The sequence below is a fragment of the Urocampus carinirostris genome, chromosome 6 (assembly GCF_059441175.1).
Source record: "Urocampus carinirostris isolate Australia breed hairy pipefish chromosome 6, RoL_Ucar_1.0, whole genome shotgun sequence".
Lineage (NCBI taxonomy): Eukaryota > Metazoa > Chordata > Actinopteri > Syngnathiformes > Syngnathidae > Urocampus > Urocampus carinirostris.
Genome location: NC_142354.1, coordinates 39,654,256 through 39,679,901, shown reverse-complemented (window position 1 = coordinate 39,679,901; position 25,646 = coordinate 39,654,256). Strand labels below are relative to the sequence as shown.

General features: G+C 41.2%; 1 protein-coding gene and 1 pseudogene across 1 annotated transcript; one reads left to right on the top strand and one right to left on the bottom strand.

Moving 5' to 3' along the window:
- The first annotated feature begins 131 nt into the window (after positions 1-131).
- Positions 132-23,949, top strand: LOC148364783 (plakophilin-1-like). The gene is made up of 14 exons (XM_088337264.1): positions 132-186; positions 1,241-1,463; positions 6,856-6,932; positions 9,511-9,863; positions 11,512-11,653; positions 12,942-13,149; positions 14,291-14,459; positions 17,633-17,750; positions 17,822-17,998; positions 19,414-19,584; positions 21,507-21,660; positions 21,763-21,949; positions 23,636-23,720; positions 23,875-23,949. Exons 2-14 carry the CDS (start codon positions 1,268-1,270, stop codon positions 23,947-23,949), a joined length of 2,112 nt encoding a protein of 703 aa, XP_088193390.1. The 5' UTR covers positions 132-186; positions 1,241-1,267.
- Positions 22,444-22,564, bottom strand: LOC148364784 (U2 spliceosomal RNA; annotated as a pseudogene).
- Positions 23,950-25,646: the final 1,697 nt, after the last annotated feature.

The window sequence follows — 25,646 nt, the reverse complement described above, 5'->3', positions numbered from 1 at the left end:
AACCAAGTATGAAAATGACAGAAACATCTCTCTGAGTTAAAAACTTTAGCTATCTCATAATGCTAACAACCGGGGTTATATATACATGCCGGGATCATCTTCCAGATCAATCACAACTCTTACAATTGCCGCGGGAATTGTCTAGTATTGTATTTATAGTTGACCAGTGACTCAAACAACCACAAGGTGAGACTTGTGAGCAGGGTTAGGAAGGTTTTTTTTTTTTTATCTTTGTTTTTTTAACCGTCCTTAACGCGCAAAGTATATAGCTGTATACTCACTCATATATTTTTTTTAATCCACAGAGTTATCACCCAAACAAACTTTTTCAAAGGTTTACAGTTACATAGACTTGCCATTCATTGTCAATTGGATGGGCGTGAATGATTTAATGAATCAATACCAATGTTTAAAAGCAAACCCAAAAAAAATTGATAAGATGTTGCGACAGTTACTCAGTACTTGAGCAGTTATTTTCACAAGGTACTTTACTTTTACCCAAGTAACTATTTGAATGACTACTTTTCACTTCTACTTAAGTCATATTATTCTGAATTAACATTACTTTTACTTGATCCCAAGAGCCAAGAAGAAATCCGCAGGTTTTGGTTAAGGGGATAAAGTAAGAGTAGTCTGGGGGTGGCAGTGGCTCAGGAGGTAGAGCGGTCATCTTGGGATCAAGAGATCGCAGTTCGAATCCCGGCTCCTCCGTGTTACACGTTGAAGTGTCCTTGGGTAAGACACTAAACCCCTAATACCCCCAATAAGCACGTTAGCGCCTTACATGGCTGCTCGGCCGCTGTTGGGAAATGTGAAGCACACTGTAAAGCACTTTGGGAAGTCTTGACTTGAAAAGCGCTATATAAATGCAGATAATTTCATTGTTTTCATTTCATTTCACTTCTACTTAAGTCATATTGATCTGAAGTAACACTACTTTTAAATTATCCCAAGAAGAAGAGCCAAGAAGAAATCCGCAGGTTTTGGATCAGGGGATAAAGTAAGAGTAGTCTGTAGTCCCCACAGCCCTTTGAGACTTCTTGTGATTAAGGGCTCTACAAATATGACTTGAGTCAAATTTGTGGCTACCTTTGCTTGATGCAAACACACCCAAAGGATTAAGAAAAAAAAAAGAAACATATTAACTGCAACCAGGGTGCAGTCTAGGGTGCGCCGTCCCTCCCCCTGCAGCTCCTCCCTCTAACACCGTCCCATTCTCCACACCTTGTCTACCTGCTAGTCACACCGCGTGCGTCTCTTCCTCACGATGGCCGGGGTCCAGCCGCTAAAATCGGCCCTATCTGTAGCCGCTGTGGACGACACCTCCCTGGCCCTTCCCTCGGTCCCGCAGCAGCACCGCTCCGGAGAGCAGCGCGTCCTGGAACAGGTGCAGAGCGTCCAAAGGACCCGGTCCAGGCACTCCAGCAGCAGCAGGACCGGCTCGACCTCTCTGTCTCCAACCAGTAAGTAGTTTGAGTTGTTAATTCAGTGTTGAATTGGTTTTAGTTGAACCTTCTTGTGCTAGGATTACCACCAATGGCGCACTGCCTGCACATTCTCAGCGCACAAGGAAATCTAGCCAGCTCACAAAAATGAGGGGTCGAAATTGCTAATTAAGAAGCAAATTAAGTCAAAGTTACAGTGCATGAAGGTAAAAATACACGGGTTCCCTTGACGTTGTGTTCTAAATGCGGTATTTTGAAGTCAAGGTCGAAGTAGAACCAAGTTGAGTAAAGTTAGTAGAGAACCGGCTTCTTCGGGTCAGCTCACTGAAAGGAAACGACTCTTTCGGGTCCTAAACGGCTCTTCAGTTTGTTTTTGCTTCTTTAATCCCAACATGACCAAATATTCTGTAAGATTATGCACAAAATGACTTAAAGGAAGGAGGGAATAGAACAAAAAAGAAAAAAATACCAAAATGAAAAAGTAGTGAAAGGCTGAGAAAATAAGATACAAAAGGAAGAGAAAAAAAGAAGGAAAAATTTAGAAAAAAGCCAGAAAAAAAGAAAAGAAAGAAACAAAGGGAAAAAGTAAATAGAGAACAAAAGAAAACAGTAACAACAAGGAAAAAATAAAAACAATGAGATTTTTTTAAAGGAATTTAAAAAAAAGTAGAAAAAAAACAGAAGAAAAGAATAATAATAATTAAGAATAATTTTCCAATTATATCAAGTGAATCTTACCAAATATGCTAATAAAAGATAAAAGAAACTAAATATGAATAAAATGACTCCATTTTGTGCAGGCTTAGGGAGTAACGGAATACATGGAATGGCAAAAATGATGTTGGCAAGCTGTTTGGATTTATTTTCATTTTGTTTCCGTTGCATTTTATGTTCGTTTTGCCGGAGATCAAAGCCAGGAGAGAAAGCTTACCACGTGTTGTGAGTTATTATTTTTTTCATATTTAGTTTCTTTTGTCTTTTATTAGCATGTTTGCTATTGGAGTAATCCAAAAGTAATTGAAAGTAATCAAGTTAAAGTAACCCTACCCAACCCCGATGATACCACTGTGAATGCCACTCTGGCAAATGATTTCGTTTTAACTCAAATATTTGTGTGTGCCTGTTCACAGTTCACAGACCAATCGGTGTAATAAAGGCGGGGTCCAAAAAGTAATATAATACCTGTCGTAAACTTAAATACTATGCCTATTATCAGATTATGATAGAGGTAGAGTTCACAGCTGAGGTGTCAACAGGGTTGGGTAGGGTTACTTTAACTTGATTACTTTCAATGACTTTTGGATTACTCCAATACCAAATATGCTAATAACAGACAAAATAAACTAAATATGAATACAAATACTAAATTTTGTGCAGGCTTGGGGAGTAACGGAATACATGGAACAACAAAAATGATGTTGGCAAGCTGTTTGGAATTAGTTTCTGTCGCATTTTATGTTTCTTTTGCCGGAGATCAAAGAGATCAAAGCCAGGAGAGAAAGCTTACCACGTGTTGTGAGTCATCATTTTATTCATATTTAGTTTCTTTTGTATTTTATTAGCATATTTGGTATTGGAGTAATCCAAAAGTCATTGAAAGTAATCCAGTTAAAGTAACCCTACCCAACCCTGGGTGTCAATAATTTTTCCCTGAGCCACCTGCAGAAACATAGGACGGTACCAAATCTTTTTAAACTATTATTTACGTTTTTTTCTCATTTGTTTTGTTTTGACCTCATCTCATCTCATTAGCTGCACCACTTATCTTCAGTAGGGTTGCGGGGGTGCTGGAGCCCATCCCAGCAATCATCGGGCAGTGGGCAGGGGACACCCTGAACTGGTTGCCAGCCAATCGCAGGGCACACGGGGACAGACAACTCACTCGCTCATCCACACCTAGGGACAATTTGGACCGGCCAATCCACCAGAAATGCATGTTTTTGGAATGTGGGAGAAAACCGGAGTACCCGGAGGAAACCCACGCAAGCACGGGGAGAACATACAAACTCCGCACAGGAAGTCCGGTAGCTGGATTTGAACCCACACAGGAGGTTCCCAAGACCTTAGAACTGTGCCGCACACGCGCTAACCACTGCGCCGCCGTGCTGCCCATTTTGATTTGATATTCATTGTAATTAAGCTTTGTAGAAATTAAATCTTCATTTTAACTAGATGACAGTAGCTTGGTTAAGGACTAGTCAGTTTGAGATCAGAATTCAGATTTCCGGACCAATCTGAATAATCCCTTTACCTGATTAGTGACGAGAGTTAACCACGTGTATATCGCATCAACACATTTGGAAACCGGTCGAAGATCACTCAATGAAGCACTATCGTGGTTCCCTCCTTGCTCCAAAAGTGTACCACGGCCGATGTTTTTACAAGTTTGGGTCACCAGAAGTATGGATTTCCGGAAACTATGTACCATTACAACCATGCTAGTTTGAATTAATCCCTGATTCTGTAATATAAAACCAAGGTTCACTGTCGTGTTCATTGCCAACGAAGAAGAAAACAATAGAAATTTAACGTTTAAAGCAGGGGTTTCAAACTCATTTTAACTCTGGGGCCACACGATAGAACAAACATTCTCTCGGGGGCCGGCCTTGTAGATTAGGGAGAAAGAAAGAAAAAAGAGAAAGAAATAAGGGAAAGAGAAGGAGAGAAAAGTAGAGAGGGTGGGACGAAGAAAGGAGAAAGAGAGAGAGAGAGAGAGAGAGAAAGAACAACAGAAGGAGAGAAGAGAGAAGGGGAGAAAGAGAGAAGCGGAAAGCAAGAGAGAGAGAAAAGGAAGAGAAAAGGAAAAAAGGAAGAAAGAGCAAAAGAAGGTAAAAAGACACAGAGAGAAAGAGACAAAGAGTAACAAAGAAAGAGAAAAAGAGAGACGGGGAGAGTGAAAGAGACAGAGAGATAGAGAGTAAGAGAAAAAGGGAGGAAGAGAAAGAGAGAGAAATACAAGTGAAGCATTTGTGAGAGGCACCTGGCTTTGTCGACATCAAGTGGATATATTTCAACCTGCAGCTCGTTTTTCTCTTGCGCTTCTCTGAGCGATGTCTCGCAGGCCGGATTCAATCCCTTAGCGGGCCTGATCTGGCCCGCGGGCCGCCTGTTTGACACCCCCGGTTTAAAGCATCAGATTGAACTAATGTGTTTACATGAACAAGTATCCTCGAATTCAAAGTTGAATTTTCTTTGTTTATGTCATGATTGCTGATTGAGCGCAGCTGGGGCGGCTTGATTGGTGCCAACAGCCCGGGCAGCTGATTGGTGGACACTCCCTTTTTAAACTCCCTGCTTTCTCTTGGTGGCTGTCAGATCGTTGCAAACTGTTGCCTTCTGCTCAGTTAGCCTTCTCGTCCGACTCCGTTTAAGTCTTTTACCTGCCTGATCTGTGTTACCGACCCGTTTCCGGACCTGACTTTGCCCGTTCTGCCTGCCTGTTACCTGACCTGCTTTGCCCCGTTACCTGCCTGCCTCCTGCTACCGACCTCTCTTACGAACTCGACACCGCCTTGAACTCCAGCCCCGACCAACGACGTGCTATTCCCGCCTGTCTCCGATCTTCCTCGTTTGACACGGAAGGGCTACCAGTCACCTGCTATCCGTGTTCGTCGATACGCGGATCGTGGAAGCAAGCCTTTCTCTCCCTCTTTTACCAAACTGAGAAAATGAGCGCTATTGGGTCCTGTCTCTGTTCCTGGTTTGTGACAGTTTAATCCAATTACTTCCTGCTTATAAATGTAATTGACTGGTCTGGACCAGACAGGAAAACAATTTTTTGGTAGCTTTTAGAAAAATGGTTAGCAAGCTGCATTGGCCCCCGGGCCGTACTTTGCATCCCTACAATATTCTCTATAATATTCTCTCAAACCACCCACAGTCCGTGAAACTCGGTAACCACGTCTCTCCCACCCCTACCACTGAACACTGGCTCCCCCCAAGGTTGTGCACTGAGCCCCCTGCTTTTCACCCTCTACACCTCCGACGCTCACCGAGCCACCCCACAAATCATAAAGTTCGCCGACGATACAACCTTGATCGGCCTCATCTCTGAAGGGGACGAGGCGGCGCACAGGGATGAGGTGGAGTCACTGTCAACGTGGTGTTCGAAAAACCACCTCATACTGAACACCACAAAAACAAAAGAACTGATTCTGGACTTTAGAAGGAATGGCAGGATCCCAGCACCACTCATCATAAAAGGAGACTGTGTAGAGAGAGTCCACTCCTTCAAATTTGTGGGTGTGCACATCTCCGACGACCTCTCCTGGTCTGCAAACACCAAAGCGGTGGTAGGGAAAGCCCAGCAGCGACTGTATTTCCTGAGAGTGCTCCGGAAAAATCATCTAAAACAGCAGCTGCAGGTGTCCTTTTACAAAGCCACAGTAAAGAGCATTCTAACGTACTGCATTACGGTGTGGTATGCTGGGTGCACAGCAGCAGACGGGAAAACGCTCCAGAGGGTCATCAAAACAGCCCAGAAAATCATCGGTTGCTCTCTGCCCAGTCTGGAGGACATTCTCTCTCGCTACCTCAGCAGAGCAGAAAACATCATCAAGGACTTTTCTCACCACCTCTTCGACCTGCTGCCTTCCGGCAAGCGCTACAGGTCATACGAAACAAAAACAAACAGACTCAGAGAGTTTCTTCCCCAGAGCCATTACCACTCTAAACAGACACCGCACAAAAAACTGAAAAACTCTTGCAAAAACACTACCTCATACGAACGTAAAATGGTACTCATGTCTATGTTTCTTGCACATGTTGACTGCACTATGTTTACTGCTCACCTTGCACAATGTTGACTATTTTTTTTGCACTATGTTGACTATTTTTGCACCAAATGCATATTTCACAAACCCTTACGATACCAAACAGTATGTAACATCCTACATGCCGACATTTCTTGTGTAAATATTGTGTCAATTATAACTATAACCTTATCCTCCTTGTTTTATAACCTTATCTGCTGTTCTTTTATCTTCTTGGTTTCTTTACCTCACTGTCAATGTGTGAAACTGGAGTGTCATGCCCAATTTCGTTGTCACAATATGTTAACCCATTTTGTAACAATGACAATAAAGGTATATTCTATTCTATTCTATTCTATACAAGAGATACATTTTGATAATGGCTCTGAGTCGGTTACCATACTGCATTGACAAACAGGTTTCTGTAATTACGTCGCCTCCTTCTGAACTGTTCGCACACTTAACTGTGAGTGTGGATTTCTGCGTACGTCTTCAAATGTCCACTTCTCTGCCAAATCTGTCTTTGAGGAATGCGGATCGCCTGATTAGTTCCAAAACTTTGAACCGATGGGAATGACAGTGATAATTACTCCGAGGTTATAAATCTGTAGCGGCAACCTTCGCTCATGACTGATGCAACATGTTTTTCTTTCCTAAAGGCCCTTTTAATGAAGCAAGCTACGAGTCTGGCGTGTCCAATGGAAATGTCTTCTTTGGGAATGGTCACGCTAAAACTGTGAGTACTTTTAAATATATCTGTTTACTTTAACTGGATTACTTTCAATTACTTTTGGATGACTCCAATCCCAAATATGCAAATAAAAGACAAAAGAAACTCAATATGAATAAAATGATGACTCACAACACGTGGTAAGCTTTCTCTCCTGGCTTTGATCTCTTTGATCTCCGGCAAAACTAACATAAAATGCGACAGAAACAAAATGAAAATAAATCCAAACAGCTTGCCGACATCATTTTTGCCGTTCCATGTGTTCCGTTACTCCCCAAGCCTGCACAAAATTTCGTCATTTTATTCGTGTTTAGTTTCTTTTGTCTTTTATTAGCATATTTGGTATTGGAGTAATCCAAAAGTAATTGAAAGTAATCCAGTTAAAGTAACCCTACCCAACCCTGTCTGTGGGGTTAGCAAGGCCTGTTGTGTTTAGGGTTATTTTATAGCAGGGGTCTCCAACAAAGTGTCCCAGGGCTCTACGTAGTTCCCTTAGTATCTGAGTAGCCTGTGGACCAATGTTCCCTGTAATTTTCCACAGGTCTGAGCGTTCACACAAAGTCGGTGAGCAACGCTTGAAACAACAGTGAGCAACAGCAATCCCAAGTGTGGCAACTCAGTCATTATCAAACATGTGCAAAACTTGACATTTAGTTACATTTCGCCGAGTTTCCGGCAATGAAAAAAATGAATTGACTAATGTATTATTGCAAAGGTTGTACGGCCTACAAACGAAGATTTCCATTTTTTTTTTTCCCGGTATATTTTGATGTATAATACTAACATTTTTGGGGGCTTATTTAGTCGGTTGCATGATACAGAACTGTATTTAATCACATTTTTGAGTGGAAGTACAATGTTGGCAACAGGATTGACTTGGTATAATTGGAAATTATTTGAATGCAACACAATTTTTTTTTACTTTTCCCTGTTTTTTTGTCCCCCAAAAATGTTTATTCCTTTAAAAAATCTCATTGTGTTTATTTTTCCTAGCTTTTACTTTTTTCTTTTTGTTCTCTATTCACTTTTTTGCCTTTGTTTCTTTCTTTTCTTTTTTGTCTGGTAAAATGGTCTGTTACTGTGGCAACAACACACATTTACATAAGCATGCGTGAAACGCTCATTCTGCAGAGAACAAACAGCTGTAACTAAAAATGTAAACATGTTACTGTTTCTGAACAAAACCTTGTCATTTTGTAGTCACAATGGCCACAGCACCACAAAGGCTTCTTACTCACTTTTCGAAATATTGCAAAACAGAAGATATTTTAGCTGTCTTGTTGACATTGTTATACAGTATTTGTATTTTTCTTACATTGTTGCTTATTATTTAGGTTTGACACTCTGTTTTTCTTTGTAAACCGGTGTGTTAGAAACATGTTAATTTTCTATACCAGTTATATAGTCGATAATAATCATTCTTGTTTCCAATTTTTTGTGCTGTTTTTACTGTAAATATAAACTAACGAGGATAAGCGGTACGGATAATGAGATGAGATGAGATGAGATTTACAGCAAAAAGTAGCAATTTCGAATGTGCATCGATCTATACTACCCTGTACAGTAATCCCTCGGTTTTCGCAGTTAATGGGGACCAAGACCACCCGCGAAAACTGAAAATCCGCGAAGTAGCGGCGCCCCTTCAAAAATGCTTAAAAAAACGTTTACAGGTATACAGTATACCCCCCCTGTATACAGTACACCATATAGAATACGGGTAGAGAGAGAGAGAGAGTGAAATTCATGTTATAACAAAAAAAAATACTGTAAAATATGTTGAATGCACACGGAATAGGACTTTGGCAAAACCACTACGAACCATTCAGTATGAATGTATTAACCGCTCTCAACCACATGCAGCTATTTCGCTTGTTAACACTACCGGTTACATATTGAAAATAAAAACAGTGAAAATGTGATATTTGATGACTAATTGAGAAGCGTTTTGGGAAAATACAGTTAAAAAAATGGTCTGTGTTCATTTTAATGAAAGTGAAAGAGCTACTTTCTGACAATAACAACATACTTTAGCTAGCGACATCGAACGGCTTTTACAACAAATACACGAAACCACACACAACTAGCCGTGTTTAGGTAGTACAAACAACCGCTCGCTTTTGGTATAATAAAGTCAAACTTGAGATGAAATGTGACAGAAGAGAATATACTTACGTCGTGTCGCCGAGTTCCCTCCTTGATAAACTGAGCGCCACATAAGAAGGGGGTGAGGTGGGAGGAGTTGAAAGAGGGGGCGTGAGCGAAGCGGCGATGACTAAGCATTGTGTCAGGGCCTCCCCCTCCCCTTCACAATAAGAGTGTCCACACCGTGTCCTCAGTTGACATAAGCTCGCGCTCAATGGCGTCAAGTCAATAAATGCTTTTATTGAGAAGGTAAGGTAGATTTTTTTAGACCCACGAAGCTCTGAAACCGCAAAAGTGGAGCCGCAAACTAGCAAGGTTCCTCTGTACTTGGATTAGATAGATACCAAAATTCTCAGTATCACCCAGCCCGTTTGGTCGATGGTTAGCTCGGTTAGGTTTATGGTTTATTCTAGATTCAAACCCAATTGTGTTTTGTCTTTAGTTTCCACTCGAGAAAAGCATCAACCGCCTGTCATGGAGCGGCACCATCAAGACCACCAACACTGCCGGCCGTCGCTTCGAATACGGCTACGCCCCCAAGGGCTGGGTGGCCCCCAACTGGGATCAGCCCAACCTGGGCTTGCAGCGCTCTCTACCCAAAGGCCGTGAGCCTCCACAGAGGCTCGTGTCCAACCGCAGCACCTACAAGACGGAGATGATCCGTAGCAGCAATCAGTTCTCAGGCAACAATCAGAACTTGACCATTCGACCGCTCGACGTTACTAAAACACAATCCAAGCCTTTGACGGTGGAAACACTTGCTCAAAGCAAGCAGCCTGGCAAACTCGATTCCGGGTAAGAGAATGTGATACAATGTGAGTCTTGTTATCTTAGTCAATTAATATAGAAAAATAATCATGGACTATCATAAAAAATGTGTATTTCTCCAAATACTTACAGTGTTCATTTTACCTGTGAAAAGTGATGGGTCCCGGGGACTCGCATGCTCAAAAATCTATGGGTCCCAACAGAGATCTATGGCTCCCCAAAATTGCCCTTACAAACTGTTGTATTTTCCCTTACAAAATACAAAAAAATCTTTTCTTTTTAAACATGTTTATTTATGTAGTTTAACATGTTATATTGTACATGTGTTTCCTTCTATCATATATATTGTTAATGAACATTTTGTTGTGAGGCACTGAGTTGCTCGACATGAATGAGGTTTATTATAAAAAAGTTCAAAAATGAAGTCGCTTGGACGTTCACTGTAGAAGCAAAAAATACATGCAAATTTAATTAAGTGGAATAATACATTTTCTTATTCAAATCATGAATTCATTTTCTGCATGAAATTATTGTTGGTAATATACTGATTAAAAGGGATCACCACAAACCTGTCTTTTTTCATTTTCTCCATTTATACTTCCTTTTTTTCTTAACTTCTTTATACAACACAATCGTTCGTAATATAATGCATCAAAGCAAGTGAGCCGTTTGAGAGCCGGCTCTTTAATGAGTTAAGCCGAAAAAGCCGGTTCTCTGAAAAGAGACGGACTTTCACTACACAACTCGAACTGGAGATCGGCGTGCAGACGACAACTCGAACCATGAGACCAAAACAACAATGGCGGATCTGCCTGACGAAAAGTTTGTAGTGCGGTAAATCGTTGTTAAAAAATGATAATGACAATTTCGTGTCAAAAAAGTTGCGTCGCGGGGACGCACGTTGATTTGACACGATTCGTCCCCAGCAAAAATGATGCGTCTAGGACGCAGGGACGCGGGCAAACAAGATTGACTCGATATGATTGGAAATTATTTGTATGCCACACAAACTTTCCTCTTTTTCCGTTTTTTTTTTCCTTTTTTTTAAATTCCTTTTTAAAAAAAATCTCATTGTGTTCATTTTTTCTTAGCTGTTACTTTTTTCTTCCTTTTTTTCTCTAAAACATTTTTTCCATTTATTTGAAATTTTCTTGCTATTTTTTTTCTTTTTCTCTCCTTTTGTTTCGTTTTTTTCTCAGCTTTTCACTACTTTTTCATTTTGGTATTTTCTTTTTGTTCTGTTTACCCCCTCCTTTAAGTCATTTTGTGCACAATTTTACATAATATTTGGTCGTGTAGGGATTAAAGAAGCAAAAACAACCTAAAGAGCCGGAGTGAGTCAAGCCAAAGAAGCCGGTTCTCGAAAAACTGACTTTACTCAACTTCGTTCTACCTCGACATTGACTTCAAAATACCACATTTAGACCACAGCGTCAGGGTAACCCGTGTATTTTTACCTTCATGCACTGTAACTTTGTCTTAATACGCTTCTTAATTAGCAATTTCGAGCCCTGATTTTTGTGAGCTGGCTCGATTTTCTTGTGCGCGGAAAAGCTCTGGGTAGTACGCAATCGCGGACACACGCAGCTTAGAGATAACAATGCAAAGACCCAAAAATTCTCTTCTATATTTTTGTTTAGCGAGTACTCACCAACATTTAATGTCGCACTCACAGGTCAAGTGGAAACAGCGCGTTGGCCGACATCACCATGAAAGAGGCTGTGGAGTTTTTGTCCAACGAGGATGTCAAATACCAACACTGTGGAGCATCCTTCATCCAACACAACACTTTTATTGACGAGAAGGCCAAGGAAGAGGTGAATATTCACTCCGGCTTTAAGACAATGACACAGTCTGATATACAAATACATAAATCTTCATCTTAGTCATCATTTGATTGCCTCAACAAGAACGTATACATAAACTGTAGCATGGAAAAATGATTTATTGTCTTACCATATCTTAGAAATGAGGTCTATGCTCTGCTCCCTTTTGATTGAAGGCATCAATATATATATATATAATCCTCTGTTATGGTCCATGCAATGATAACTTTTTTAACGATCACTTATTTTGTTGTTTGGGGTTTTCGCCAAATCAGAATCCTCGGTCTGAGTGTCGCCCTCTCCCATGAGGAAAGAGATATGCATGGCTCCCTGCATCTGCAGACTCTCAACACAGTAATGCGTTACCGACTGCTCCTTTTGAACAAAAGCATCCTCCATTATGAGGAAAAGTCAATGAAAGAAGAAAAAGAAATAGTAGCCAGCTAAAACTATCACTAACTTGTGGAGATCAGCTGTGTGTCAAATCATAATTTTTGGTCTCACTTTCGCCCTCTGGATTCAGGCAGGAGAATTACGTGCCTCAGTCTGTATCTGCAGACACTCAGCAGCGTTTTATGTTACATCAGGGTTGGGTAGGGTTACTTTAACTTGATTACTTTCAATTACTTTTGGATTACTCCAATACCCAATATGCTAATAAAATACAAAAGAAACTAAATAGGAAAAAAATGACTACATTTTGTGCAGGATTGGGGAGTAACGGAAAACATGGAACGGCAAAAATGATGTTGGCAAGCTGTTTGGATTTATTTTTATTTTGTTTCTGTCGCATTTGATGTTAGTTTTGCCAAAGATCAAAGAGATCAAAGCCAGGAGAGAAAGCTTACCACGTGTTGTGAGTCATCATTTTATCCATAATTAGTTTATTTTGTCTTTTATTAGCATATTTGGTATTGGAGTAATCCAAAAGTAATTGATAGTAATCAAGTTAAAGTAACCCTACCCAACCCTGATTATAACCACTGAAGACAAAGGATCATTTCTAAACCCTACACATTTATTCAATAGGGAAAAAAGATTTTTCATGTTTGGCTTTGAATTTGTTAACTGGTTTGTTTTAACGGTTGAGTAATTGCTGTTTTACTCCTGAACCAACTCACCACACTACACAAACTCAACACTGCCCTGCAGCAGCCAGGGAGAGAATCTGTTTGCGTTTATCTAGACCCGCCTCTTCGCCTTGGATGGTGTATGAGCTTCTCAAAACAAGCATGAACAGGAATTGAACATGTACACGTTTTGGAATGGTCTCCAACAGGTTCTGAAGCTCAACGGAATCGCTCCACTAGTAGCGTTGCTGCACAGCGATAACCCGTCCCTTAATCAGACCGCCTCAGGAGCCCTGCGCAACCTCACCTTCAAGAACAATGACAACAAGGAAGAGATCCAACGATGTGGTGGCATCGCTTCCGCTGTGGCTCTACTTCGTGAAACTGACTCCGCTGAGGTCCAGAAGCAGGTCACAGGTTGGAGAAATTTGTTTATCACAGCCCAGTGTTCCCTCTAAGCTGCGCACGCGCGCAATTGCGCACTGCTCGCACATTCTCAGCGCACAAGAAAATCTAGCCAGGCTCAAAATTACGAATAAAGAAGCGACTTAAATCAAAGAAACAGTGCATGAAAGTAAAAATACACGGGTTCCCCTGACGTTGTGTCCTAAATGCGGTATTTTGAAGTCGAGTCGAAGTTGTGTGAAGTTAATAGAGTTTGTCGAGAACCGGCTCATTCGGCTCGGCTCACATAAAGGAAACGGCTCTTTCGGGTCCTAAACGGGTCTTCAGGTTGTTTTTGCTTCTTTAATCCCAACATGACCAAATGTCATGTAAAATTATGCACAAAATGACTTAAAAGAGGGGGGGAATGGAACAAAAAAGAAAAAAATACCAAAATGAAAAAGTAGTGAAAAGCTGAGAAAAAAAGAAATAAAAGGAAGAGAAAAAAGCCAGAAAAAAGCCAGAAAAAAAGAAAAGAAAGAAATGTAGGAAAAAAAGTAAATAGAGAACAAAAAGAAAAAAGTAACAGCTCGGAAAAAGTAAACACAATGAGATTTTTTTTAAAGGAATACAAAAAAAAGTAGAAAAAAACCACCAAAAAAAGAAGAAAAAGTTTGTGTTGCATTCAAATAATTTCCAATTATATCAAGTGAATCTTGTTGCCAACATTGTACTTCCACTAAAAAATGTGATTAAGTACAGTTCTGTATCTTACAACCGACTCAATAAGCCCCCAAAAATGTTAATATGTGACAAAATATGTCAGGAAATAAAAAGAAATGGATATCTTGTGAAAGAATTGTAAGAACAAACAACGTTTGTAGGCCGTACAACCTTTGCAATCGTACATGAGTCAATTTATTCAAAAGAGAAAAATAATATTGCATTGCCGGAAACTCAGCAAAATGTAACGTGATGTCAAGTTTTGAATATGTTTGATAATGGATTAGTTGCCACACTTGGGATCGCTGTTGCTCACTGTTGTTTCAAGCGTTGCTCACCGACTTTGTGTGAACGCTCAGACCCGTGGAAAATTACAGGGAACATTGATCACAGCCCTTAATTAGACCGCCTTGCGTCAAGACTCATCAATTTTGGATGGCGCCTCCTCTAGGTCTCTTGTGGAATTTGTCGTCGGCTAACAGTCTGAAAACGGACCTGCTGAGAAGCACCCTGCCCGTCTTGATGGAACGCGTCATTCTGCCTTACACCACAAGCCCAGAGCGAGGCACACCCGGCGGCCCGGATAATGAATCATTTTACCACGCCACCGGATGCCTGAGGTAAAACAATTTACCAGAGGAAATGCTTCGTTACAAATGTCGGTTTGTCTATTTGTGGATTTACATTTTGAGAGAAGTAGGACAAAGCCTAAAAAAAAAATCCAGCCTGACCTGACCCAGGCCCACGGGTATTAAAGCCTGAATTAACCCGAGCACGACCAATTGACTTGATTCGCGGATTGAACCCGGAGCAAACTTGAAATATCATATTTTATGTGTGAGGACTCGGGAGGATTTGTTATGACAAATTAAAGCCCGTCCTTTGTAGCAAAGTGTAAGTTTAACATGACCTTCCAACATTTACATCCGTCATTTTCATATATTTGCAGAAGTTACATTAACTGACAATATTCCATCATTGACAGATTTTTTACAAGAGTTGATGGAAACATTTTAAGGCCGTCCGCCATTTCAACAGGTTGAAAACTGTGCCATTAACAACAGCAGCAGTTCGTCCTTAAAAATCGAACGCGGCACTTACAGAGCAAGATAGGCAGAGAGACGAAGACGAACAATAATGGGTGATTTTTTTTTTTAAAATGCAGCCAAAGAGAAACCAGGTCGAACCCGAACGTAATGATTGACATTTAAGGCCTAACCTGGGCTGAAATTCACGCTGGGCTCAGACTTACGTTTGGGGTAATATCTTACCCTTGGAGGGCAGCCTTATAGAATAGAATAGAATAGAATAGAATAGAGCAGCCCTAATTGTCGTTAATAACAACATAGTAAAATGGCACTCTAGGATAAACAAGATAAACTACAACAACGAATAGTGAGCTGGGCAAAAATAAGTTGCAAGTGCAATTTCCTTTCTTAATAATAATGCAAAAAAAAATGGTGCATCATTACAATAGCACAATGAAAAGTAGTGAAATTGCATCAAGAAGCAAATCAATTTTTTAATACATCTGGCCAGATACATATGTTTTCAGTCTAAGACGCGTGTTTGGGGGGACATGAGGAAGAAACAGTCCCTGAACTTGTTAGTCCTTGTTTTAAAAGACTTTTACAGTCTGCTAGAGGGCAACAGGTTAAAGAGGTGGTGGCCCTGATGAGAGGAGTCCTTTATTGTCACGGGACCGGACCAGATCGGAGGCAGGAGGCAGGAAGGATGAACTCAATCCCGTAACGACCAGTTATTTTTATTTAGCAAAATAAAAGTTGTCCAACACTCAGGGACAAAACAAAACAAAAACAGGCTTACAGGCAAACAGGAACTCAGACTAGGAATACTCACAACCCAGGCTTTTACTCAGAACGGGCAAACACAGGTTTCCACAAGTCAGACAGAACAGATTATTGCAGAACAGAAAACGCAATGAACCAGCAACCGTCAATCCCCAAAACCCGCCTTTAAGAAGCACACACGCAAATAAGACGATCTGCTACAGCCGGTGCCCAGGGGGCGGGGCCAGCCGGTCGCCACGGTGACCATGCTGGACATGGCATTTATATTGTTGCATTATCACAAGCCTGCAATGTCCTCCAGACTAGGCAGACAGAGGCCAATGATTTTTTTGGACTGTGTTGTTATGTAATGTCGTTTGACTAAGTAATTTAATAGTACGCCCTTTTTAATACTCGGGACATGGCAAAGCAATTTCTCATTACCATGACTGCTAGCTAGCCAACCCAGTGTCATGAACTCAAAGTTACCCCAAGAAGCAAAGCCGAGAAACGGACATAAAGCGTTAAGTGGCTCATGGTAATTGTTGAAAACCCTTGCCGTTAGCAACGTCGAGCAACCCAACTCTGCCGCTTGATGTGAAAGTCTCCAAATAATTCTTCTTCTTGAAATGTTTCTCAAAGGAAGATGAATTTTCGCCCTCTGCGGTTTGTTTTACATCCGGCATGTGGGAGAGGATGTGTAACACAAACTAAGGTTGAGCAGTTCATTTGAGGTTTTTATTACGATCACACTATCAATTAACAGAATATGTTCAAGGCGGGTAAGTAGAGAGCAATGGTGTAGTTTTCACAAAATGGCTCAAAATCATTTAGGAATCAAGATGACTGGCTTTTCCAAAAACGAAACGCTAGTGGAAAAACCCTACAAAACAACAGCCCTTTGTTTGTTCTGGGTCTGGCAGCAGTAGATAGGACTCAAGGCCTTTGCAAAAACCCGAGTTCGATTCCCATTGCATTAAAAGTGATATTTTTTAATTGATCCTTCATTACACAAATACAGTACAGTGGAACCTCAGTTTTCGAACGCCTCTCAGTTCGAACAAATCGGTTCTCGACCCAAAAATTCGAGAAATTCTCGCTTTTCGTTCAAAAAATCGGAGCTCGAACGCCGGTACGCTAGGGGCGATGCTGAGTGGCGTACGGGTGTAGATTGCCCCCACCCCTCGTGAAGAACTGTTGTCACGTGAGCGCGCACTCCTTTTTGCTTTCGTTATTAATATCGGTGAACGGAGTGTTTTAACCCCTAATTATGCCTCCGAAGAAGGTCGGTGCAAGCAGAAAAGTTGCTACAGGTGAAAAAAGAAGAGTAGTGCGTACAACTATTGCATTTAAGAAAGAAATAATAGCAATATTTTTACACGTTCATGTTTCGTACGGAAGATTACGCTAACGCGAACGTACGATTAGCCTGGGTTAGCTTCATGTTTACGTTCTTGGCAAACATTTAGGGTGTTGGAACGGATTAAAACGATTTAACATTACTTTTAATGGGAAAAACGATTTTCCGTGATCGACCAAATCGGTTTTCGAACAGGGTTCTGGAACGGATTATGGTCGAGAACTGAGGTTCCACTGTACTATAATGTAAAACCTCATGTAGTAATGCACACGTGTAAATACAGTTTACAACACGTGGTAAGCTTTCTCTCCTGGCTTTGATCTTTTTGATCCCCGGCAAAACTAACATAAAATGGGACAGAAGCAAAATGAAAATAAATCCAAAGAGCTTGCCAACATCATTTTTGCCGTTCCATGTACTCCGTTACTCCCCAAGCCTACACAAAATTGAGTCATTTTATTCATATTTAGTTTTTTTCGTCTTTTATTAGCATATTTGGTATTGGAGTAATCCAAAAGTAATCAAGTTAAAGTAACCCTACCCAACCCTGCTTATAGGGCAACATTTTCCCAAAGGTTTGTGAGGAGTCATTTGCAAACCATTCTCTCAATTTGTGTGATTTTTTTGGGGGGGATTGTAACAGAAACCTTAGCAGTGCAAAACAAAACAACAGGCAGACGATGAGGAAATGTCGAGGTTTGGTGGACTCCTTGGTTGCTTACCTTCAGGACTGCGTGGATGCTGGCAGGACAGACGATAAGGTGGTGATAAGTCTCAGTAAAGTTTCAAATGATTTGTTTATTTATAATCATATTTATTCCTCCTGTTAAAGTGCGCAGAGAACTGCGCCTGCATCCTGCACAATCTGACTTTCGAGCTGCAGTCCGAGGCCCCGGCGTTGTTCAACCGCATTACGGCACTAGCCAAGCCCGCCGGCCCTGCGGACAGCCAGGGTGACGCCGGTCCCATCGGATGCTTCAGTCCGCCCAGCAAAGCCAGTGATAGCAGGGTAATTGAACTTTTTCCACGCCTATTCCATGGAATCAATTGGATTTACCTGACTGCCCATTTTGCACATCTGGCTAGCTGCTCCTCTTGCACTCTTTGCACTACTGTATAATACTATACATATCTATAATTATTAGTATATTATTAGTACTTTAATACTCCAACTCAATACAACATTTTATTTGTATCTGTACATTCAAGGAAACTGTGCGGGTCAGATGTATCGACATTTCGTTCTGTATACACGTGTACAAGAATGACAATAAAGTACCGTAAAATCCGGACTATAGAGCGCACCTGATTATAAGCCGCACCCACCACTTAATAGGTGAATTCCACTTTTGTACTTACACAAGCTGTGAATAAGCCGCGTGCGCCCGCATTGAAACCTCTGACACGATTACAAGATTAACCCAGACCAGGCTGTAAATTCCACGGTTGTGATTTCGAGATTTATTGTTCTATATTCTTTATCTATTATCCATTATCCGTCAATTCATAATACACCTTAAAGCCAATAGGCCGTGACACTCCCAGCCAAGAGGCTGAGTCAAGGTCCTAGCCTCCTACCAACACAATCCAAAAGTCAATAGTACACAATTCTAGAACCACAGTTGGCATCATGAATGGAAAATGATACCCGTAATTAACGTATGATGCAGACTTGTAAAGTCCGGGTCCCGTTGAAAGTAATCCAAGGAAACAAAATGTATATTTCCAAAGTTAAGGGTGGGAAAAATATATATCCACTATTGTCCGCTGCGACAACAGACAGATCTACCGGTAACTCAGCTTTACCCCACTTCCCATCAGCCCACGTGTGCTCCGCCCCTTTTTTTTGATTCGCCCGTAGAACACATAACAGAATAAATCTCTAAAATAAATACATTACAAAAATATACAGTTGCAAATACATATTATACATGGTTACACATATTTACGAAAAAGACGGTACACTGAGAGAGTTTTCAAAGCTTTAATAATAATAATATAACTTTCATCGCAAACCGTGCCTTTGAAAGGTATCAACACGCTAATAGGATCACGCTCGCAATGTATCAAACGTGCCTGTCAAAAAAAAAACATCCCGTAATTGTGAAATTCACGGTAGATCGTTTTCAACTTCCTCCTCATAACTGTCGCCATCAAAGGCGTCTTCCTCATTATCGGAACGTACCTTATCTTAACAGACAATGTATGCATAAACTCGGGTTGCAGTCTTTCTTGGCGCACATATTCTACTGGTCTTAATCTTACCTTTTATACTCCAGCGCCGCTGGCGGCCTTTAGACAAATTACATAAATTGGCCGCTTCACTGAATAAGCCGCAGGGCTGAACATTTGGGAAAAAAGTAGCGGCTTATAGTCCAGAAATTACGGTATATCTGAATCTGAATGATCTTCTTCTGCGCTCAGCGATGCTTTGACTTCCCGGTGGCGGAGGACCCCAACCCGACTGGGGCAGGCTGGCTAATCCATTCCAAAACTCTGCAAAACTACTTGTCCATGCTGGACTCGAGTCATCGGGATGAAACCCAGGAGGCCTGTTGCGGGGCTCTGCAGAACCTCACAGCACAGGAGGGCATTGTGAGTCCCAGAACAATCCGGATTTAAGGTCTTTAAAGAACATTTGGTTTCGGCGGCCGTTCATTTCCAACGGCTCAATGTATTTTTGTTAGCTTCTTTTGAATATTTCTTCTGGGGCTGAGGTTTTGGCTTGACTCCTAACCACTTCTCCATTTTGACTGCTCGGTCTCCAGCTCCAGTTCCAACTCCTTGACCTGTACGTGTTGCGTTATTTCTATCAGGCTATCTAGCAGTCAAAGACATCGATGGTGACATCGTGGTGGATTATTTATGCTATCAAGTCGATTAGCACGTTTCTAAAACCAGGAAACTTGCTGATATATTTTTAGTAGCAGGGGTTCCACATGATCTCCTTAAATAATGTAATAGTATGTCCAAAAAGAGAAGAACCATTTTAACCTATGTAGTTTTTTTTTTTTTTAAATAATCGCTTTAGTTAAATTAATAATATGTGCAGGCAAGTATGGATACAAACAGTCGGCACGGGTGTCAATAGAAAACATTTTTAAGGTATCTGTATTTTAAGTACAGGTATTGGCAATTTTGTAGTGGACATTTAACAGTTAGGAACACCAGATTCGGGAATAGGTCGTTTGTCATCCAATAAACGTTCTGTTTGATCTATAATTGTGATTTTAAGGTGTCTCTTTGAGAATATATGTCACAAAACGGAGCAGGAAACAGGAACAAAGGACCCATTCGCGTAGACGTACTCACAATTTATTGGGGGAAGGATGAGGAGGGTGCGCACACTCGATCCGGGGATCAATGGTGGCGGAGTGGATTAGAAATTCAAACAAAAGAAAAGTTGTCAAAGACAAACAAACGGATCAGACCAAAAACAAAACAGGATCAAATACGGGCAGATTCACAGAACTAGGCATTTAACAGGTTTTAACAGGTTTTAACAGAAGTCTCACAGAGTTTAACCAGGTTTAACAAACGTTCCAGCCACGCACAGTACAAAGGAGCGCGCTTAAGTACTCCAAGAGCAATCAGTCCAATGCGTCTCAGCCGGTGTCAAGGGGCGGGGCCAGCTGGGCGCCATGACAACCGTGCAGGACATGACAATATAAGGAATTTGCCCGCAGAGGGAAAGTAATTTTTTTACAGTAATGGTGGTGGTATATGGTACCTATATCATTAAATACTCAAGGTTTTGAGATTAGTTTTGGTCTGTAAAAAGTGTTAACAAACATTCCCAGTAGATACTGATTTTGTCATTATGAAGCATTTATAAGTGAGTTTTTTTAATAGTCATCATTTAGTGGTCAAATATTTCACAGTGACATTTTAAAGCAAATTTTAAACTGCTTGAATTGGTTTATAGTGAGTGTGAGAGTTAAAACTGCATTCAAAGCTCAGTAGCCTAGATGGTAGTGTGCCCGCTTTGAGACTGGGAGGTCGCTGGTTCGCGCCTCGGCCGAGACATACCTAATTGGTATAATGGCGGCGCCCTCTGTTGGCTGCGGCTGCATCGACTCGCTACAACGGGTCAGGTGCATCGACATTTCGTTCTGTGTACATTGTTACAAAGAATGACAATACAAAGGAAATTATTATTATTGTTATTATTAAAAACTAATATCTTGGGTTAATGGAAATGAACCTGTTTTGGGATGATATGCTTTAATGACTGTGATTTCAAAGTACTGTACAGTAGTTAAAGATTTTCCTGCCCATTTTGCACATCTGGTTAGCTGCTCCTCTTGCACTCTTTGCACTACTGTATAATACTATACATAGCTATAATTATTTAGTATATTATCAGTACTTCAATACTCCAACTCAATACAACATTTTATTTATATCTGTACATTCAAGGAAACTGTGCGGGTCAGATGTATCGACATTTCGTTCTGTATACACGTGTACAAGAATGACAATAAAGTATATCTGAATCTGAATCTGAATATGTTTAGGTTTCTAATGTAATGAGCCAGACGGTGGTCCAGAAGCTGGACGGCCTCCAGGTCATCGCGCCGCTTTTAAAGTCTGACAAAGTCACCCTGCAACGAAATGCTCTGGCTTTAATGCGCAACTTCAGCAAGAACCCCAACCTGCAGGGCATCTTGGGTAACAGTCGTCATAGAAATATGCATCGTCTGTTTCAAATATAGAATTATAACGAGGTTTAACAAAGATTTTTACGCGATCACGTCATGATTGTTGTTGCAGCTCGGAAGGTGTTGCCAGATCTATTGGGGCTATTGGAGGCGGGCACCAAGGGAGGCAACGAATCGGACGACACACTGGCCATGGCATGCCAGACAGCCGACTTCCTGGTGGCAAAGGAGCCTGAGAGTGGCAAGCGCCTGCTCAACGGAAGCTTGATCAACTCGCTTAAGGAGCTTAGCCAGAACAGGCAAGTAAAAAACGAAAAACAAATTCGTAACATCTTAGAATATTACAACCCAATGATTCTGTAGAGAAGAAATATCCCAAAACAAAGGAAATTCCTTCGGTGAATTTGCTAGCATGTAGGACATGGGTGGGCAAACTACCGTAAATTCCGGACTATAGAGCGCACCTGATTATAAGCCGCACCCACCACATTTTAAGAGGAAAACCGATTTTGTACATACACAAGCCGCACTTGTATATAAGCCGCATGCGCCCACATTTGAACATGTAACACAAACACAGAATTAACCCAAACCCGACTTCAAGTCCCGCGATTGAAACTAAATGTGGGGGTTTTTGGGGTTTTTAAGGGTTATTGTTCTATCTTCGTTATTCATTATCCATTATCCGTTATCGGTCAGTTCATAATACGCTACAAAGCCTAGGAGCCGGGACACTTACTCTTAGCCAAAAGGCCAAGCTAAGGTCCTAGCCCTAAAGCCTTGCTGCGATCATTGCGAATGCACCGTTCCCGGAGATACTGCAATACCGGGCCGATGCGTGGAGCGGACAGAGCAAGCTCCTATTCCATCTCCAGATTGCAAAAATCAAAGATCATGGCAAAAGGCCAAGCTAAGGACCTAGCAAAGGCCAAGCTAAGGACCTAGCATCAAAGCCACAGCCAGTACACAGTCCAAAAACAAGGCCAAGCTAAGGACTTAGCATCAAAGCCTTGCTGTCCTTCATTAAAGTCCACAGTCCAAAAAGCACAGCCGGCAAAATGAGCGGAAAATGATACCGGTACTTAAGGTTTGATGCAGACCTGCAGAGTCCGGGTCCCGTTGAAAGTAATCCAAGGAAAAAAGTGTATATTTCCAAAGGTAAGGGTGGGAAAAATATATCAGATGAACACCTTTACTCACGCAACTCCTTTTTTTTCAACCAACTTTTTACCCCCTCTTCTTTCCTTGTATGTCCCTCACCTTTAGCGGTCCCCACTTAAACTCGGCACCCCGCGTTCGTTCCGCCCCTCATTTTTCGTTGCAAAACATATCAGAATAAGTGTCTAAAATAAATACAAATAAATACATTACAAAAATATACAGTTGCAAATACATATTATACATGGTTACACATATTGACAAAGAAAGACGGTACACCGAGAGAGTTTTCAAAGCTTTAATAATAATAATATAGCTTTGACAGGGCAGTTAATGGTAGCAACACTCGAGCGCCGCTAGCGGCCGTTAGAAAAATTACATAAATTGGCCACGTCACTGAATAAGCCGCAGGGTTGAACCCAGCCTTTTTTTGCTTGTTTTGCTTTTATGTGCCAGCACCCCGCTGCAAAACACAATTTTGTTTTTCCATAAGGGCCTGCAAGGCTTTCTCTACTGGCCTAAAAATATCGGAATCATGTGACATTTTCTGTTCATTTTGCCGGCTCTGTTCATTGGACTGTATCAGGTAAGGGTCAATTTCGTTTTTGTATAGCGTTCATTCAATGTGGGCGCATGCGGCTAATATACAGGTGCGGCTTGTGTATGTACAAAATCGGTTTTCCTCCCGATATGTAGTGGGTGCGGCTTATAATCAGGTGCGCTCTATAGTCCAGAATTTACGGTATTCAAATGCAGTAAATGTGTGTCCCCCACTTCAGAAAAAGTCATTTGAATTAGGTTAAGATGGTTTTTTTTTGTATTTGTAGATATTTCCCCAAATCCAGTAAGTCGGCATCAGCATTCCTCTACCACCTGTGGTCTGACAAGGAGGTCCAGAACCTCCTTAAGAAAGTGAGTTTTCCTCTGTTCTTCCACGCCTCTCACTGGTATTTGTGCAAAACATCTTGCAGGATTAGGTTTCCAAAAATGCGGCAGCGCCAGTTCCAGATGAAGCCTTCTGAAGAAATTGTACTGATTTTGCACTTTTTTCGTTTGTGTCCCGCAGCAAGGGATGAGCAAGTCGTCTTTTGTCAATGAGGTCACCACAGCGGCTCATAAGTCGCTCCATGTCATCGACTAGGACTTCATGGGTGAAAACCTTACATTTCATTTTGTGATCTTTGTATAAGTGTTTTTGCTTTAAAAGAAGGTGTCAATAAAGTTTGAAGGGCAAAAAAAGCCAAACCGAGTCTGTTTTTTGGGGTATTATTCGTACTACTGTTCAAAAATACTCAATAAAATGATAATGCCTTAAACCTTAATTTAAAGCAGGGGTGTCAAACTCATTTTAACTCGGGGGCCACACGATAGAACAAACATTCTGTCGGGGGCCGGACTAGTAGATTAAAGAGAAAGAAAAAGAGAAATAAAGAAATAAAAGAAAGAGAGAGAGAAAATGAGAGAGGGCGGGACAGAGAAAGAAAAAGAGAGAGAGGGAGAGAGCGTGAGAAACAAAAGATAAAAAGTCAGGAGAGAGGGGGAAAAGAAAGGGAGAGGAAGAAAGAAATCCAAAGAGAAATAGAAAGACAGAAGGAGAGAAAAGAGAAAAGAAAGTGCGAAGGGTATGAAGAGAGAAAGAGAAAAGAGAGAAAAGGAAAAAAAGAAGTGAGAGCAAAAGAGATTAAAAGACACAGAGAGGGAAAGAGACAAAGAGAAACAAATGAAGAGAAAAAGACAAACACAGAGAGTGAAAGAGACAGAGTGGGAGAAAAGGGGTGGAAAGGAAAGAGAGAGAGAAAGAGACACAGAGAGAGAGAGAGAGAGAGAAATAAATACAAGTACAGTGTCTCTGTTCGAGGCACCTGGCTTTGGCAACATCAAGTTGACCTATTTCAACCTGCAGCTTGTTTTTCTCTTGCGCTTCTCTGAGTGTTGTACCGCGGGCCGGATTCAATCCCTTACCGGGCCTAATTTGGCCCGCGGGCCGCCTCTTTGACACCTGTGATTTAAAGGAACATTATGGCAGTGTTCTCGTTTGCCCTGCGTCCTAGACGCATCATTTTTGCTGGGGACGCATAGTGTCGAATCAACGTGCGTCCCTGGGACGTAACTTTTTTGACACAAAATTGTCATTATTAACCAATACTTTTTTAATAAAGATTAAACAGATCCGCCATTGTTGTTTTGGTCTCGCGGTTCGAGTTTTCGTCTGCACGCCGATCTCGGCAACCGAGGTCTCGTTGCTCCGAGATGACGTCATTGTTGTGGTGCTTGTTGTCGAGTGAAAGAGAAGTATGCCTTCGAAAAAACAGTTAGTATTAGGTGAAAATCAACACAAATTGGTCATTTCTTCCGTGTCGATAATAAGTCGAAACGTAATGCAGAAAATGATAACAACGGCAATAATTCCGGCACGAAAAAACGGCGGATAAATGCAAATAATGGTAATGACAATTCATATTATGATTATATCTTTACCATTTTCGTTTGCCTGGCCGGATTTAAAAATTTCACGAGCCAGCGCACAAAAATGAGGGCTCAAAATTACTCATTAAGAAGTGACTTAAGTCAAAGTTACAGTGCATGAAGGTAAAAATACAAGGGTTCCCCGGACGTTGTCCTAAATTCGGTATTTTGAAGTCGAGTCGAAGTAGAATGAAGTTGAGTAAAGTTAGTAGAGTTTGTCGAGAACCGGCTTCTTCGGCTCGGCTCACTAAAAGGGACCGGCTCTTCAGGTTGTTTTTGCTTCTTTAATCCCAACATGACCAAATATGTAAAATAATGCACAAAATGACTTAAAGGAAGGGGGAATAGAACAAAAAAGAAAAATATACCAAA